The 18,332-nt window shown below is 39.7% G+C and overlaps 1 protein-coding gene across 8 annotated transcripts in view; it reads left to right on the top strand.

Moving 5' to 3' along the window:
• Positions 1 to 1,120: 1,120 nt before the first annotated feature.
• LOC125767288 (syntaxin-1A) overlaps positions 1,121 to 18,332 on the top strand; it is a 31,798-nt gene continuing 14,586 nt past the window's right edge. For 2 of the 8 annotated variants that reach the window (XM_049433717.1, XM_049433721.1), the window contains exons 1-8: positions 1,381 to 2,193; positions 2,808 to 3,374; positions 14,379 to 14,559; positions 14,642 to 14,715; positions 14,835 to 15,018; positions 15,100 to 15,173; positions 15,320 to 15,457; positions 17,172 to 17,282. In XM_049433717.1, coding sequence (XP_049289674.1) covers positions 3,342 to 3,374; positions 14,379 to 14,559; positions 14,642 to 14,715; positions 14,835 to 15,018; positions 15,100 to 15,173; positions 15,320 to 15,457; positions 17,172 to 17,282 — 795 coding nt within the window. In that variant the 5' untranslated portion in view covers positions 1,381 to 2,193; positions 2,808 to 3,341. Of the gene's footprint in view, positions 1,289 to 1,321; positions 1,344 to 1,378; positions 2,194 to 2,807; positions 3,375 to 14,378; positions 14,560 to 14,641; positions 14,716 to 14,834; positions 15,019 to 15,099; positions 15,174 to 15,319; positions 15,458 to 17,171; positions 17,283 to 18,332 lie in introns of those variants that run through there. The other 6 variants (XM_049433718.1, XM_049433719.1, XM_049433720.1 and 3 more) reach the window with 6 other exon arrangements.

Below are 18,332 nucleotides of genomic sequence, written 5' to 3'. Positions count from 1 at the left end.
ACCACGTGATCAATATTAGGGAACATTTATTTTCTTCTCTTCTAGTAGCGGCATGTGTTCCGTTTTTTGTGGTTGACGAGACGAATGTTCAATCCCATCTGTGCAGCGTATTTTGGTTTGAGACCTTGTTGCATCCATAGTCTATCATTTGCCAATCTTGTTGCAATGAAAGCACGAATGTTTTCCAAATGAGAATGATCAACCGAATCGATATTGGACTCATCGCCGTATTACATTCTACGCTTGAGTCGGCACGGTCCTTTAATATTATCGTTAAAATGCTCCAAGGACGAACGCATGATTTTATGTGATCAATATTAGGGAACATCAATATTAGGATCAATATCAATATTAGGGATCACGTGATCAATATTAGGGAACATTTATTTTCTTCTCTTCTAATTGCGGCATATGTTCCGTTTTTGTAGTTGACGCGACGAATGTTCAATCCCATCTGTGCAGCGTATTTTGGTTTGTGACTTTGATGCATCCATGGTATATCATTTGCCATCATCATTTGTATATCATCTTTTTGCAATGAAAGGACGAATGTTCTCCAAATGCGTATGATCAACCGAATCAATATTGGACTTATCGCCGTATTACATTCTACGCTCAAGTCGGCACGGTCCTTTAATATTATCGTTAAAATGCTCCAAGGACGAACGCATGATTTTATGTGATCAATATTAGGATCAATATCAATATTAGGGATCACGTGATCAATATTAGGGAACATTTATTTTCTTCTCTTCTAATTGCGGCATATGTTCCGTTTTTGTACTTGACGCGACGAACGTTCAATCCCATCTGTGCAGCGTATTTTGGGTTGAGACTTTGTTGGATCCATGGTATATCATTTGCCAATCTTTTTGCAAGGAAAGCACGAATGTTCTTCAAATGCGTATGATCAACCGAATCGATATTGAACTCATCGCCGTATTAAATTCTACGCTCAAGTCGGCACGGTCCTTTAATATTATCGTTAAAATGCTCCAAGGACGAAAGCATGATTTTATTACAGCGGAACAGATTCCATGAAGTCATTTAAACGGCTGACAGATGTTTAAATTATCAGACGATAGACATTAATCGTTTGCGTCAGACGTTAGCTCGGCTGTCAAAGGTTGTCACTGCGTGCTTGTGTGTGAGTTTGCATTCGGCGAAGACCTTAAAAGTATTTCTGTGGGAATGGTAGCATGAAAAGTTGATGTTTCCGCGATAAAAGGTTTTGATAGCGAATTATATGCGTTTTTATGGGAAATGCGAGTGTTTAGAAATAGTTACGGTACCGAATTGTGTTTGTGCATGCATGTGGATTTGAGATTGACCGAATGTTTAAGGTCAGGAAGTGGAAAATTGACTGTGTTTGATGACTAATTCCTTGCGTAGGCTCCATACAAACGATTGTTCCGCTTTGAAGTCTATGCAATGTAGTGAAAAGTGTGTGATCAGAGTAGGTTCAGGAAAAAATCGATAATTGCTCGCGATTTGTTGCTAATTTTTTCCTACAATCGAGAGGACAAATGTGTGTTGGTGTGAATTCACGTGAGCGTGAGAGCGAGAGAGCGAGCTGAAGCAAGTGAGAATTGCTCGACTCATTCTACACAAGATGCAGGGTTACTGACTGTTTAGACGGTTTTTTAAACATATTTTTGAAGTTGAAAAGTGAGATGTTTTTAAAAAATGTATTCATGTTATGTATGTGGCGAATATTTCTTGGTTTCCCTGTGCTAAGCCATGGGTAAGATCAATTCATACAAAGTATGGTTAATTGTACCGCACTGCGTGAGTCTTGATTCTGGCATTAAAAGAAGTGTGGTTTGGAGCTGTAGCAAATAGGCAGATGTGCTAAAGAATAAATATGATTTCGAAGTGCTAAAGTTTCGTTCCAGTATGCATAGAATTATACCTATATTGACGTCAAGTGCGGGAAGAATGGAAAATCATTCAGAAAATCTGGAAACAATGACGTACAACCCCTGTAATGTCGCACACGCAGGCTCATTTGGAGCTGAGAAAAACACTTGATAATGCTGCATTACGACATTCGAGCAGTTCGTTCGACGAGTACGCGTGGTGTCGTCGTCGCGTGAAGATATCGATTTTCACCATAAGAAGTTAGTTTTTCCACCGGAGCCCTTGTGTGGCGGCGATTGTTAAATACTGTGCACAGCAGTAGTGGAATGAAAGGTAGCAATTGGTGCAAACTGTAGAAAAAGAAGTGGTAAATTTGCTTTGCCCGTCGTGATGACGCACAGGGAGTGATCCTCCTCGGAGAACCCTAAAATCAGACAAACCCTTCGATTTGTCTGCTGCTCATCATCGCTCCTTCTCTGATTAACGCCCGTGACTCTATTCCCGTGCAATCGGCTTGCAAATGATATTAATTTTATGCAGCAAGAGTTGTTGTTAAAAGTGCAGCTTCTGTGGCGTATCTCGTTCTTGGAAACACTAGTGCTCACGGTATTTTCCGTCCCAAAAGGAAGCACGATGGAAAGGGCACACCCCTTCGTGACGGCCGCTTTATGGCAACACCCCCACACGGGTTGCCGCTGAAATTGCTTCTTTTCTTGTCAATTGCGAAGGTGGTGAGGGAGGGTTGCTCTTTCGTTTCGTGCATGATGTGTCATTGGTGCAGAGATGTCGGTGGCGTGTAGCTGAAAAAGTGGTCATCGAACATAACAATGCAACAGCATATATACACAAGCAGGGTGTGCCAATCATCATGATGTGCAGTGGTCGGAAAAATAGTAGTACCTCTCTAAACGTAGTAGCCTGATTCTTAACCATTATCTTCTCAACAGTCGTGTAGGTGCAGGTGGTGAAAAGGTGCGAAAGAGTGTGAAGGTTTAAAAGTGGTGCTAACAGTAAATGTTGGGGCTGTAGACGACGAGAGCGAAAATCGCGATCTGCAGATCCTGGAGCTACGCTATACTATCCCTATCCTATGCCACAGCCCGTTCGACAGTCCCAAAATACCGTTGTTCACCTCATCAACCAAACGGGAAAATAGAGTACGCGACTGTCGATCGATCGAAGACGGTCGGGAAAAAGGGGTGGTTCTCCGGTTTGTCTGGTGGTGTTAGGTGAACAAAGGAGTCGGTGGACGCGACGGGTTGTACGGGGTTTTTTTTTCTTCAGAAATCCGGTAGAAGTATATTGGTTTCCACGCGCAAACAACGCAGACAGCCGAGGAAATCTCGCTAGAGTAGAGGACAAACAGACGGACATTCCGACACGCACACATCCACACAACATATTTACACCCGTACATACGCGTGTACATACCCCTGCAGGAAGTGCGTAGAGGGAGCCACCGGCGATAAGAAGCGGTCAAAATGACGAAGGACAGATTAGCAGCCCTGCAAGCGGTAGGTTTTCCTTTCATTTGCCATTCCTTACTAGCGTGTTTTATGTTAGATCTTGATTTTATACTTTTAAGCACCTCTTCAGTTATTCATTGCAGTTGTAACGTTCGGCATAATTAAAAAATAAAACACACACATGCACACATTTTATATGATAGAGTTTTGTGATAAGTTTTCATTAACCAAAGTATCATGTTATAATTTCCCCTCCCATTACCCATTAGTACGATTGTAATAGTTTTTCTTTTCTCTAGTATCTTAACATTAACACTAGCGCTGTCAACAATTCCATAGGTGCCAGGAGTTAAATGTCAATCGGAACCGTTCATTTTTGGTTCATCGCGCTACGGATTTTGTTTCCTAGGGACGCATCGAAAATCGACCCCACCCGAATACTAAACCGGGACTCTCGGTCGCAATAGAAAAGAGAAAGTGACGCGGGCAGGGATAGGCCGTGACACAGGATACACACGAAGAAACTCTTCCGTTTTTCCCGAAAAAGCGTATCCGCCGCCTCTTGTGTGCGGCGTGAGAATATGCGCTCTGCGACACTGCTGCCCATGCTGTTGCGTTCGTGTTTTGTGTTGCTCACGCAAAACCACTCGCCGATAAAATGCTCGATCCGTTTGTGAGCGCGTTTGCTGGCAAAGCCTATAGAGGTTTGCTCTTTTTATCAGTCTTGCTCTCAATTTTCACCCTAGTCGGAAGTGGAAAAACGTAGGTAGTACAACAAAAAAAACCATAATCGTTCGGTGTATTGCCAGTGAAGGCGAGGAAAACCTACTTGTTCCGCTCAGACCAAGTCTTATAATGCAGGAACTGGCAATGGCAGCGCCCACCCCCCCCTCCCACATACTAATGCATCGTCATGAACGCGCTTAGTACCAAGTGTGTGGTTGCTCTTGCGCTTGCGAGCGGGTTCATCGGGACCCCCTTTTCAATTCAGGTTTTCTCTGCCAGTCATAAGGACCTCTTGTTGTATGTGTGTGTGCATTTTTTTTACCGCACGATTTGGTGGTTTAAATTGCAGAAGACCACAAGACGCGTGCAAAGCTCATACACAGATCCTTTTCTGTCCCTATCTCTTTCCAGTTGGGAAAAAACAGGGAGCGAAATGGAAATCCTTTCTTTCTTATCATCAGATATTGCCGGATTTTGATCGCAAAGAAAAACGTTAATGGGAGTGGAAGAGTTTCCTCGTACTTGCATTAAAAAAAAAATAAAAATAACTTTTGTATCAATTTCTCTAAACCTCTCTCGCTCTGTCTCTCTCTACACTATAGAACTTTTAAAACTAAATTGATTTTTTTTTTTGAAAACTCATGATTCAGACATTTAAAAATGGAACAGGTCGGTTAACAGTCAATGAAATAACCACCGTGCAATACTGCGTCCAAAAAGGATACAAGCGACGAAAGTGTTTTTTTATTGTTTTTGTTACATGCCGGTGTTTCTGAGTAAAACACGCTAAGGATATTCTTTTTACTGCCAGGATCATCAAGTTGCTCTTACATACCATACGCACACAAGTAACGCTTTTGTCTTGTTTCGCGATCGGCACCTGGACCAGACAGTTGACACTGCATTGTGTACGATTTCATGAATGAAAACAGGCGAATCATGCAGTATTTGTGTCCACATAAGCCCGTTGATTGATCCCGTCTTTGCAATTATCAATGGAATGATTTTTGCACTTTTTTTTCTCTTCTTCAGAAATAAGAATTCATTTCAATCGTTGTACATTCTCTTAGCTCAAACCGGGGGTGGTGAATGGAGGCCAGACAATTGTTTATTGATTTTAAGGTAGACATTTAATTATGTTTTTTTGCGTGGGCTAGGTTACAGTCCATTGGATTTTAAACTTTCGACCTTTCGAATATCCACAGACCGGGTGAAGGTTGCACTTTTTTGAAAAAAGTCAAAAAATGAATGATAAGTTTTGTTATCAATGCGAGTATAGTGCTGTCAAATCATGCTGTCAGCACTTTTGCTAGTCAAACAAAAATGACTAAAACTACACAACAAATAAAAGGAGAAAGTGGACGAAATCAATTAAATTGTGTGCCAAAAATTGCGTCAAGCAAAACAAAATTTCGTACCGAAATGATGGAGTTTTGATTGTTGCGAACAAAAGGGGAAATTCTATTTGAGAAGATATTCATTCGTTGAAAAGCACACACATTCGGTCTCGTTTGCTGCCATTGCGATTGCGCAGTGTTTCGTTGCTTCCATGGAAGGTTTGAAAAAGAAAAGTCTAAGCGTAAAGAACTAGAGCAAAAGAGAAGGTAGCGAGAGAGAGACAGAGAGAGAAAGAGACTTTAGGAATAAGAGGAAAATCGAAAGAACAGAAAGAGATTATCGTATTCCTGACGTAGTGCTGCAGCATCGGCGGTGAAAAATTACCAGCACGCTGTGTTGAATCCAACCTGAAACGTTACCATCCTTCCGGCTACTTCCATGCACGATAAGGAGATTTCCACGCGAACGGACACTGAGATAACTGGCTGCGTTTACCACAAAGCCTTTGTGCGTGTGCGTAGTGGTAGAAAATGCTGCAGAAAATCCATTCTTTTGGTTGGACATTCGCAAAATGTGCGAATGAATTTACGGAAAGAATCAATGAACAGATCTCTCCAGTGTAGACTGTTTTTCTCCCTCCTTTTCCATCCCCCAACAGGGTGTAGACTTTTATGTCGAACGAGATCCGAGTCCGTTGTCGAAATGGATCTTTCGTTGGGGTAGGCGTCTGAGGGTTTCTGATGTGTTTCTGACGCGATGATAGCTAGCCAGTAATATGCATATTCCAAAGCTAATCTCCTTTTTGTCAGACGTCAACTACCACCACCGCCATGCATGGAAAATCATCAAATGGAAATATGTTTTTTTATAGATTCCTTTGAGCATGAGGCAGTCCTTCCATCGTCTTGTCTTGTTTTGTCGAAGATCGAAACATATCTGATCGTCATTGATTTTTTTTATTTGATCAACCATCGATTTATATGATCAATTGTTTCTTGATGGACAACTCCAACGGTCTAGTGCAGGGGCCTCCAAACTTTTTAGATGGCGGGCCGCATTGAGTGGAATAGCCACAACTGAGGGCCAATCTTGGGATATCTCGGGAGGGCCTCGCAGGCCGTAGTTTAGAGACCCTGGTCTTGTACACCTAACGTCGTGGATCAAATCTACTCTAGACTTCGTAAGACCTCGTAAGACTGATCCCGGATAATCGGTTGCGTTTTGCAAGATCTTCTTCTTCTTGGCTTAACGACCTTACAGGTCACGCCGGCCATTTCTGGCTTACTAGACTTATTTTACCACGTAGCCGGATAGTAAGTCCTTGCTGCGGGGGGACGGTCCGGATGGGATTTGAACCCGGTCCGGCCGTGTGGACTGGCGCCGTTTATCACATGCACCACCGGGCCGCCCCCGGTGCAAGATATGTCTAGTAACCATATACATGACAGATCGATCATTATGCCACTAGAAAAATAATGGGGCGTTGTTGGTATTGGGAGAAATAATTATCCCAGATTTGCCGCCTATGTTTTTCACGATTGTGATGAAAGTAACATTTTTCTAGCTCCAACGGAGAAGGAGAGATAGAGCAATGGAAACAATGATTGCATAAATGCAGCAAACGCTACTGGGAAATGCCGCAGGTTAATGTGGACCGATGTGATGTTACACTGACATTCTTTTAGGGCTTATAGATGTAAGATTTAAATTGTGAAGTAAAGTAGCAACAGCTGTAGGGTGTACCTAAGGATTTCATAATAAAGAGTTTATATACATGCCGTTTCGTGCAAAGCTAATTAACTATTTGTACGGAAGATTGTCTCCCGCAATTTCCCCGCGTTCAGATTTGTTAACGTTGGCTCCTAATCTGTTCGGCAAGAGATATATGCCCTATCACTTAGCTGTACGAAAAGTGGAACATCCGATGCAATGAATGTGTTTTATATCAATGTGCTGTTGTTTTATGTGGCTTCATATATAACAGTATATATGTGTATTTATGTTGTACATTTGTGTTGTTCTATGTGTATCAAATAAGTGGCGTAATTTGTTTGTATTTTGTTTCGTTGTTTAAATGTATGTTGGTCGTTTAAACGCACGTATGTCGGATGGCATGGGTGTCAAACGTGAATAGACGTGTCTGTATGTGGGTTCATGCGAGAATAAATTAATAATTGTTACATGAAAAGCTTATATGTTTCTCTTCACAAAATAAAAATATGAAAAAGCTTTTAAGGAAAATTTATAAAACAAAAAATATTTAAAAAAACATTATTTTAAGTACAAATATAAATTGCAAAATAAGCTCAATAAATAGCGAACAAACAAAGATAAGTTAAACAAAAGATAAGATTGACATTTGATTATCCAGCACCTATGAAGAAAGCAAACCATTTTCCCTTTTTTTAACAGTAGTTTCGGGAGGCAATGGAGCAATGTTGCTTCAATCTATTATTCAATCCATCTGTAATTGAAATTAATGCATCAATTGTCTTGTTTGTAGTTTAAAATATCCCATAGGTTATATAGTGTGTTACATCCTCCTATTGTTTTTTTTCTTCTTCATTTATATTTATTTGCTTAGCTGTGAAAGATAATCGTCATTTGAAATCACCCCTATTTGATGATTGTTGTAAATAAATGTACAAATAAATGTTTTCTAATTTTCTATTTTCATAACTATTTCTGTATTTCTCTACTTCTACTACTACTACTACAACTACAACTACTAATACTGCTACTACTACACCACTACTAATACTACTACTACCACCTCCATCTCATCATCATCATCATATTTGCAATAATTATCTGATCTACTACTGCCACTACTGTAACTATTACTACAACTACTACTACCACTACTACTACAACTACTACTACTACAACTACTACTACTACTGCTACTACTACTACTCCTACAACTACTTCTACCTGTACTGCAAAATGAACCATCAACCACCACCACCACCACCAAATATGAATCATCTTCCTGCTATCGTGTCCATCTGAATGTGTGTAATCGTTTGTGGTTTTGTGGATGTGTTTTGTTGTGCAATCTAATGGAAAAACCAAAACTGATAATAATAATAAAAAAAACCACCATCAACACTGTATTGTACAATGTGAATAAATAACTAAAGGATATAGAGGTTAGTTCACTCGATTTTGTGTAAACAATTAAACCATTTTCTTGCTCTTGTTGCGCTTCCTTTCGTTCTGTTCTGCGTATTTTTTGTGTTTGTGATTTTTTGTGTTTTGCATGCGAAACGCTTGGAAATCGTGAGTTTTACTGTGAGTTTTAACTTTTTTTCCCGCATTTTTATTTGCACTTTCTAACCTTTCAATCGATAAAGAAACATAAGCGCCCGCAAAAAACCGTCACGAAGGGATGGTATTTAATTTATTTTGACAAACAAGTGTATTGTTTTTTTTGTTCTGCTTTCGTACATTTTGTACGTTTTGTTTTGCACATTGATTGTAATAGATGTTTCCATGCAGGTGAGTTGTACTAAATGTTGCTTTTAATCCGATGTGTTTTATTGCCTGATCAATGATATGCGGTGTGCATGCTAATCTTTATTAAATCAGTATTATATTTAACAATCAGCTAACTATATTTTACGCCAACGTTTGAAAAGTGTTAAATTTCCCAATTTAAATGTTATTTAAATGATAATTCTATTCCAAGTTTTATTTTGTAGCGAAAATTTTAAACTTTTCTGTTTTCAATGATGTTAAAAAAATTGATATAATGCGTAATGCATCCTGCTACGTGGTAAAATAAGTCTTGATACGGCCAGGCCGTTCTTAGAAAATAAAAAAAAAATGCATAATGCACTGGATAGTTGTACAATGACTAAATGTTGATGTAATATCTTTTCTTAGAGTCGATCACACGCAGACTAAAACGTTTGCAACGAGCGAGGTGTGATTCATCGGCTCTCGACTCTGTTGCTTCTCCAATAGCACTAAAACAGTTTACTTTTTGGATTTGTTGACCTCCATTTTCAAAAGCGCCATGTACAGGGGTTAAAAAGATGCATGACCATCAAACAGTGGAAATGTAATCGCACCCTCAAGTAAACTCCCGGTGAATCATGCTGGTGAATGTGTGCGTATATCATTTGGCATCATCCGTGTGAGGTCGGGAGCCCGATTTTGTTGTTGTTGGTTGTTGTTGTTGATTGATGTGACACTTACGCGTACATTGGTCACAATCGTACGGGCGTGTTGAGTCAGTGGGGTGTTAAAAACTTTGTTCCCCCGCCCAAAAATGCCACGACTAGGTTCATTGCTATGAACAGATTAGGTTGTGTTGGAATAAAGCAAAAAAAAAAACACTGATAGAACTCATATCATCATGTTGCCGGGTGTGTAGTGCGCTATCTGTGGCCATATCATTGCGACCGGCGAGTGAAAATAAACGCAGAAAGGCAAGACTTGCCTGTTTGCACATGGTGGGCACAATAAGTGCAATGGAGAATGGGATTTTCAGCAGCCGAGATAGCCTCCAAACTGAACGTTCAAGTGTTTTATCTGCTTTGCGAGGTTTTCTAAAAAATAAATCAAACCATAAACAGCACATACACTTCCCCTACCAGGCGTAACACGCAAATGACGCGAGCGTGATAAGCGGCTTGGGTGATTTTTGCAATGCCGAGAATCTGCGTGAAGTTAGCCCACACAAAATATTGCTGCTAGATCACACATCTCGAGTGTATATGAATAGTACAAAAGTTGTTGAGATCAGCTGGGCGATCTTGCATGAGTGACCTTGGATGTTGAGGAAGTGTTACTATTCCTAGGAATTTACAGTGTTTCTGTGTTGTTGCACATGTTGATGCGGTCTTTTAAACGATTTGTTCGTACTTAAGTGTGACTGGTCATTGAATGAACGTTTAACGCATTAAACATCGTATCTTCCACACATTGGCAGTGTGTGTTTTGTAATCGGAGCATTCGGCTTCGTGTTCCGTGATATAGTCGAACGACCTCACTGATGCCCTTGATGTAATTTGCACTCAATATGTCTACGCTGCTGCTCTTTTGATCGCGAAACCACAATGTATGCCATTGTTATTTGGGCTTTTGCTCATTAATTGATTTTGTTTGTATTGTAACGATTTTAAAGCAACTTCAAAGCGAGTGATATGAGGCACGTTGTCCGTTCCCAAAAACCCAGCTCGCGATATTTGTAACGGTCAAGGGCGAACAAAGTTCAAGATCGTACGGCGGAACTCTCGCCGAATTATTTTTCGTTACTGTCAATACTCGCTTTCTCTGCAGGGTTGCAACATTTTAAGCATGTGGGAAAAAAGGGAAGGTTGAGAATTGTGGTAAGAAATCGAATCGTTTCGGGAAATGCTTTTTTCTCGTTTTTTTTTTGGCAAATAGATATCGGGGTTTTTTTTCGTAAAAAGGAAACTTTCTTATAGCGTGACGTACAAATATGCGTTTCCTTCCCTTAAAAACAAGAATTCCCTCTTTGCCGTTTGTCAGGAATACCGCAATGCGTTATAGATCGGTGGGCGGAAGGACGATAGAATGGCATGTGTGTGTGTGCCTGTGTATGTGAGAGGAAGCGAAATTGGTCTGCAACACTTATCCGCGTCAGCGATCATGCGCACTGTGGTATCGTGAACCTGCTTTTTCGGTCTTGCATGATGCTGGTCGACGACATATCGGTGGGAGCGTTAAGGTGCGTTTCTTTTGTTTTTTGGTTCGTCCTAAAGCTCTCAGGTGTATTGGTGTGTGTATGTGCGAATGGCGTTCGAAATTGAAGACGAAAAAAAAAATGGTTCGACGGGTTGTTGACGCTTATGTATATTTTTTCCTTCTTCTGTTCGTTTGGTTTTTGCTTGGTGTAGGCCCACCGCTTACTGTAGTGGGTTGATTACTTGGTTATGAGGTTAATTTCAAAGGTTGGAACTCGAACGCCAACATTCCCTCAATGGTGTCGACGGTGGACGGTTTTTGGCGATTCTCTTTCTCTTCATTTGTCTCTCTATTTCACACATACGCTGTTGATGTGTTGGACACTGCGCATGCTATAGCATTCTGTGTTGTAAATGTAGTTTTGTCGCCGATAGAAAAAAAATCCATCAATGATACAACGCGCCATATCACGTGGGAAACTGTACGATACTTAATCGGTGACTTCTACCTATTCGAAGCTGTATACCATTCCACTTTGTATTGTTTATACTCATAAGTAGATAATTTTCGATGCAGTGGATATTTTTTTTATATTTGTGTCCCAACGCAGTGAGGGTTTACCGTTTTCTTTTTTTCATCAAATAGCCGTGCATATAGACGGAAGATTCTTATACTTTTCTTCTCTTTTTAGTTATCTGGTTGGTTGTTTGTTTGTTTGGTTTTCTCCTAGCTGGGTATATACCAATAATTTACGCTCTTTTTTCTTAGTAATGCTGCTTTTGAATAAGTAACATTACTAATGAGACATTGAAATATTTTTTATTAATTTATAATTTGTTTATAACAATTAGTAACAAGTGCTTCATATTCCTATATGCTGCCTACCTCACATGCGTTGGTAGTTGTCAAGCTAAAACAATTTATTCGTTGTGCTCTTGTGGTTAATTCCCTAATAACGCGTGGGAAGATGAATGACACGATCGGAAGGAATGAATTCCATCGATTGTTTGTCTTAATCGCATCATGGTTGCGGTTGATCGCACTAGCAAGAAGAATCATCTAGCGTTGCGTGCCTTTCGCGAAGATGTGTTGCATACGCTCTTCCTCCAATTATCGGATGCTCTTATACTAAGCCTATGATTAAATTTTGCTGCCACTTAACGAATGGGTGTAGAATTTAATTTAACACGGCTTACAGAAAATGTTTACACGTGCTAACAGATATTGAAGAACGGATGAAATAAATTTTTAGCTCTTCTTCATCGTTTAATTATCCGCACGCTAAAAGCAATACTTGGGTCTGGCCCGTTCTTCTCGAATAAAAATCTCATCAACAACGGGCATGTAAAAAATAGCACCGGAGCGTTTAAGCCTTGGTATGGGTGACTTTGCTTTAAGCGGAAAGGCGTGCAGCAAACAAACGATGCCAAGCGATGCTGCTGACTCTAGGAGTGGCAACTCATAAAATATTAAGCTGATCGCTAAAACTGTGCTCTCCGATTTACCGGTCTTGCTGCTAGCGAGGCAGCTTAAAAGAAGAAGGAAAAAAAAGATAAAGGGACATTCTTTGTATGTCAGCTATTTATAGGATACTTTATCATTATGCATCGAATGAAGAAGCTTTTTGTGTTAAAGTTTTGCAGAGATTGACGAGGAAAGGAGGATAATACGTAGATGCAACCTTCCGCTCGGGATATAGAAGTAAAGCTTTGGGATTAATGATCGTATGCTAACAATTGAATAATTTCAACACTGCCGTCGGCTTTATTAATGCGTACAATTTAGCTTAGTGTATTATTTTATTTGTTTTTTTTTTTATTTACAAGAATCTTTTATAAACGCTTAAGCAAAGTGTCAGATCGATGGAGACCCCTGGTACTTTGTAAGAAGGATACGAATTATGCATAAAAATATCGTAATGGTTCACGAAAACGAAAGACACACGGAAATGCTACATTATTTATATAATTCTTTTGATGTTTTGTTCAAAATAAAGCCAAGTTGTATATTGTGTCTGATGTTTTTGTCGATATGATCAAACAGGTTTTCTGTGCCTTGATAAGCCATTTTTGCGCTTTTTCTTGTATGGAAGTTGAAGCAAAAAAAAAACGATAATGTTTGTATGTGGGTAGTTATTGATATGGTTGACGTAGGGTTTCAAAGTTGATATAGTCAAACCATCTGAAAACGACCGACGTCATTAGAGTCGACCCCTACCGCTTATCAACGCATATACTGAACGGTTATTGACGTCATCGATTATGCACCTCAAGGACATGTTTGGCAACTTTGGCAAAACTAAATCAATATTACTAGAAACGATTGATGGCGACAGTCCTTAAATCACACTAATCTTTTTTTGTATTTCTGTGCTGTGAAAACGGTTCGAGAGTTATTTTAACATCGTTTTTTGTTTTTGCGCGAAAAATGTTTATTTGATTTGCATTTTAACGCACACTATTATGCAGAAGCTACGGTATATTGAAATTTTTTTTTAAATATTATTTAATTAAATAAAAAAAATGGACTATCGATGGAGGCGTCTGGTGGTTCATAACATTTCGTGTGTGTCTGTGTATACAAGCTACCAGCATAGGCGGCTGCACGCGATGACATTTAGGCCCACCGCGTATCCCTTTTTGCCACTCACTCCATCATAGGCAGGATGATAAAGTTTTGCAAATCGTTTGCGCGCATGACACTTTGCGGGCTAGGGAACAATGGAAGAAGCCTTCTCCACAGATCGCCGTCGGTACACATCAACCGACGGACGCCCCCACGCACACTCGCTGATTATTAGGTGGGTGGCAGTAAAGGCTACAGAGGCATGCTGAACGTTAGCGTAAATATCGTTCTCGGTATATGGACTGTGGTATTCGACCTGCGACGTTCCACAGTGCTGCATTTGTAGGGTGCGGCTTTGCATAGTAAAAGCGGTTGGATGTTATGCCATAAGGCGCGAATGCATTTCTGAAGATTATGCTTTTTATTCTTATGTACGAATTATACTCGAGCGTCAAACGGTTTGTACTTCTTTTCGATTATTGAAATCTACTTGATCATGCGTACGCCATTAATTACGCGCGCTGAAGTGTGTAATTCTCTTTTTGTAAACGGATCAGTTGCTACTTGGCGGGAAATGCTTGGCGTTATTAAATTCAAATAACTGTTTACTTTTGTTTCTCTCTATTTGTGATGCATTTTTCTATTTTTTTTGTAGTATAAGGCTATATAATCTTATATCGTTCTATAGGAATGAAACGTTTTTACTAACGCATTTAATACATACGATGTCCTTCTTTTCCTGTCTGTTTATCTACGCTATAATAGGCACAGAGCGATGATGAGGATATGCCCGAGGATGTGGCTGTTCCGGTGGAGGGCAGCTTCATGGAGGATTTCTTCAAAGAGGTGGAAGAGATACGGATGATGATCGACAAAATTCAGGCAAATGTCGAAGAAGTGAAGAAGAAACACAGTGCCATCCTGTCGGCTCCACAGTCAGATGAGAGTAAGCTAGATGACGATGCACGGATTACGGTGCTGGTATGGATGATTGCTAACGAATCTAAGTACATTCCCTTGTTTTGCAGAAACCAAACAGGAACTTGAAGACCTCATGGCCGACATTAAAAAAACTGCCAACAGAGTAAGAGGGAAGCTTAAGGTATGGAATAAAAGCAAAAGCGTTAAATGAGGCGTCTTGCGTGCACATAATGCAAATGTTTACACATATTGGCTTACATTTCTCCTTTTGTTTTATCTTGTTGTACTTATCCTGTGCAGGGAATCGAACAAAACATTGAGCAGGAAGAGCAACAGAGCAAGTCGAATGCTGATCTAAGGATACGAAAAACGCAACATTCGGCCCTGTCGCGCAAGTTCGTCGAGGTCATGACGGAGTACAACCGGACCCAGACCGACTACCGAGAGCGCTGCAAAGGAAGAATACAACGACAACTGGAAATTAGTTAGTGGCACAGCGCGTCAAACGGCCAAAATAGCATCGAGATTGTAACCAAGCGATTGTTTTACAACTGTTTCTTTGCAGCGGGTAGAGCAACAACAAACGAAGAACTTGAGGAAATGTTAGAGCAAGGAAATTCGGCCGTCTTCACGCAGGGGGTAAACGATTTGCATCTGTCTATTTCAGGAGTGTGCTGGGAACAGCTCATTGCGAAAAGCATTTCTCCACTCACCTTAGTGTGTAGCTTTCATTTCTAATTCGAATAATTTGCTCTCTCGCGTTTTCTTTTCGGTCGCACCGGTAGATCATCATGGAGACTCAGCAAGCCAAGCAAACTCTGGCCGATATCGAGGCTCGACATGCAGATATTATAAAATTGGAAAATTCAATTAGGGAACTGCATGACATGTTCATGGATATGGCTATGTTGGTCGAAAGTCAGGTAAGGTGGACAATTTATATGCATGCTTTACACATCACCTGCTCGCGTTTGTGTATACTGTACCACAAAAGCTTTGATTTCGTATTGTGCGCGTTAAAATGTCTGTTCGTCATGGCCATGACCAACGCGTATATTTGCAGTAGTATCTTTGAGTCTCTTCAACATCACTAAATCATCATAAATATTTAGTTTGCCAACACTCAGGACATCTTGAGACATACCTAGCTGTGTCTAATTCATGCAATACCAAACTTTAGTCAAGTAATGATAAATTAAAGAATTTTATTATTTTATTCTCTATAACAAAAAAAAAACACATTGTTTTGTTTGGACGTAATTTGTTTTGTCTGGTTGGCAATAATCTGAAAAAAAATGCATATTAAAATTAATTATTATTTCAATGCGTGCAGCATATTTAGCATGACCAGACAATCATTTTAGAAACATTTGAAGTAATGCACTGTTTACAGTTTTTCTTGTTCATCTTAACTGTTATTTACAACATATATTTAGTTCCATCCACTAGGATAGAATATTATAACGTTTCCATCACAATTGAAATGAGTATTGTATCGTATGCTTCCCGTAATTTGAAGAGTTCCCGTTTAACGCCTGACAGCTGTTCCAACACCGTGGAACTTTAAACCGGTTCGACGGTGTTGTCGCATACAGCTCTCAGATGCTGATTGATGTTACGTGAAATATAGGTTAAACTGATGCACTGAAGTGCTTCAGCTAACATAAGGACTTTGCGTTGATCCTCAAGCGCTACTTTGGAGGCTAAGGAGCTGCTAAGCGATTATTAGAAACTGTGCGACCTGGCTAGAACATGCTAGTACTAGTAGTAAAACGATCCTAAATACGCCCGAGTATCATCGACGAAGTATTCCCGACTATTTGCTATGTTTCGAAATGTACAAAAAGAATCAAAAGAGTAACCGATTATGGTGTTTATGATCGATTGCCTGTCTTCGCAGCATCGGATTGTCAAAATGCGAAGGTGTCATCCAGTTTTTAAATTGGTGGAAGAGGTCATGTTGCACTGTTGTGTATTAATTTCACAAAACAGATTCGTTTATCTGTTTTCAGTTGTTTGTTTTGTATTTGCTACGTAATGCATTTGATGGATGGATAGTTATAACTCTGTGGCTCTTTCTATCACTCTTCCTATCTGTCTCATCTGCCATCTTTCACTATCCTGTAACGTCAAATTAAGTCTAACGCTAGTGTAAAAGTGACATCGAAATATCGATATCTGCAAACTAGGTCTATGTAAATGTTGTGTACCCTGTAATATTAATGTATTTCAATGGAACATAAGTGTTGTATTTTTGTGTGATACTTGACCATTTGCTGCATTTCCTCTGATTCACCTGACCATGGCGCACTCTCTCTCTCTATGTGTGTGTGTATTATTAACTAGCCGTATCTTTGCTATACTGTGAGCAATGGAATCAAGATCACTGCAAACATTTCTGTAAAAAGTTGAAACGACTGAAAATATTTTGTCAAACCATACAAAATCAACCCCATACGCACTTCCAGCGTTGTAGAATGTTCACGTGTGATCAATTAATGTAAAATGAAACAAGCAAAATGGCAATAATCGCAAAAAACACCTGTAGTATAAACAAATTACCAAATTGCTCATTGGTTATGATAAGTTTGTGCAACAAAATGTCATGCAAAAACATACTACCTCCTTCTCCTTCAGGGTGAAATGATTGATCGTATAGAATATCACGTCGAACATGCAATGGATTATGTTCAAACAGCGACACAAGACACAAAGAAAGCGCTTAAATATCAAAGCAAAGCCCGCCGGGTGAGTAAAACTACCGACTTTTATACTAATGTTGTGTGTTTTTTTTCTCTTTCTTTCCATACATTGTTTTGATAATTTCATCCCTGTGATCTCCATCATCGTTGTGTTTTGTATGCCACACGTCATGAACATTAACTGGTTTTCTGCTGTGACATACAAACATGTGTTGACATCCCGATAAACCTTATCAATCCCGTCCGATCCCTACGTCCATTTAATCCTTTTTTTTTAATTTTTCTGTACGTTATATGTTGTACCTACAATACTATATTGTATTGATGTCATTGGGGGAAAAAATTAATTTGGTTTACGCTTTTGGTTTCAAAATACTAAATCGCACGTAATAATATTGCTTATATATACCTGTGCATGGCTGTGTTTGCTATCGGTCTGTAATTAATTTTACGCTTGTATTGCATTTATTTTCTTACTAATATTTGTAACAATTAATTAACTATTGACTGTTGCTTGCTATTTCTAAACCTGCTTAAAATGCTCTGCTATTATGAATTATTGTATATGTGTGAATGGATAACAACTATTAAAAATGAATGTCTGTATGGTGGTTGAGTGGATAACAATCTGTTGAATAATTTAATACCTACAATTTCTAACTGGTCCGACTGACTGTAACCGAAACTTTGAACCAATCGCAATGATGCACTTTCACGGTACTGGTGGATCTTCTTTACACTCTTTGCTAACGGATAATCCATGGCTCCGGTTTCTTCTTGGTTGTTTTCAATGAATCTCTGACTATACAATCGCTCTACAATTATGTATTTGTTCTTTTCCCTTTGCGGGTTTTGCCGAGTTTGTCTTCTCTGCGGAAATTTGGCGACCACAATAATGCCACCAACGATACTGCATCCGCATCCGGGTCGACTGTCGGTAACTGTACTTCTACTTCCCGCAATTGTGCTTATTTTGCTTACACCGGTGATCGTTTAACTACTCACACATTCCCATACCAACCATTCTATACCAAAAATGGTCTATCCCAATCCCAATGCTTTCCTATGAACCACGCCAAATCCAAATCCTCGTCCG

This window comes from Anopheles funestus, chromosome 3RL, assembly GCF_943734845.2.
Source record: "Anopheles funestus chromosome 3RL, idAnoFuneDA-416_04, whole genome shotgun sequence".
In the NCBI taxonomy this organism is placed as follows: Eukaryota; Metazoa; Arthropoda; class Insecta; order Diptera; family Culicidae; genus Anopheles; species Anopheles funestus.
Note: the sequence above shows the minus strand (reverse complement) of the source record. Positions and strands in the feature narration are given on the sequence as shown.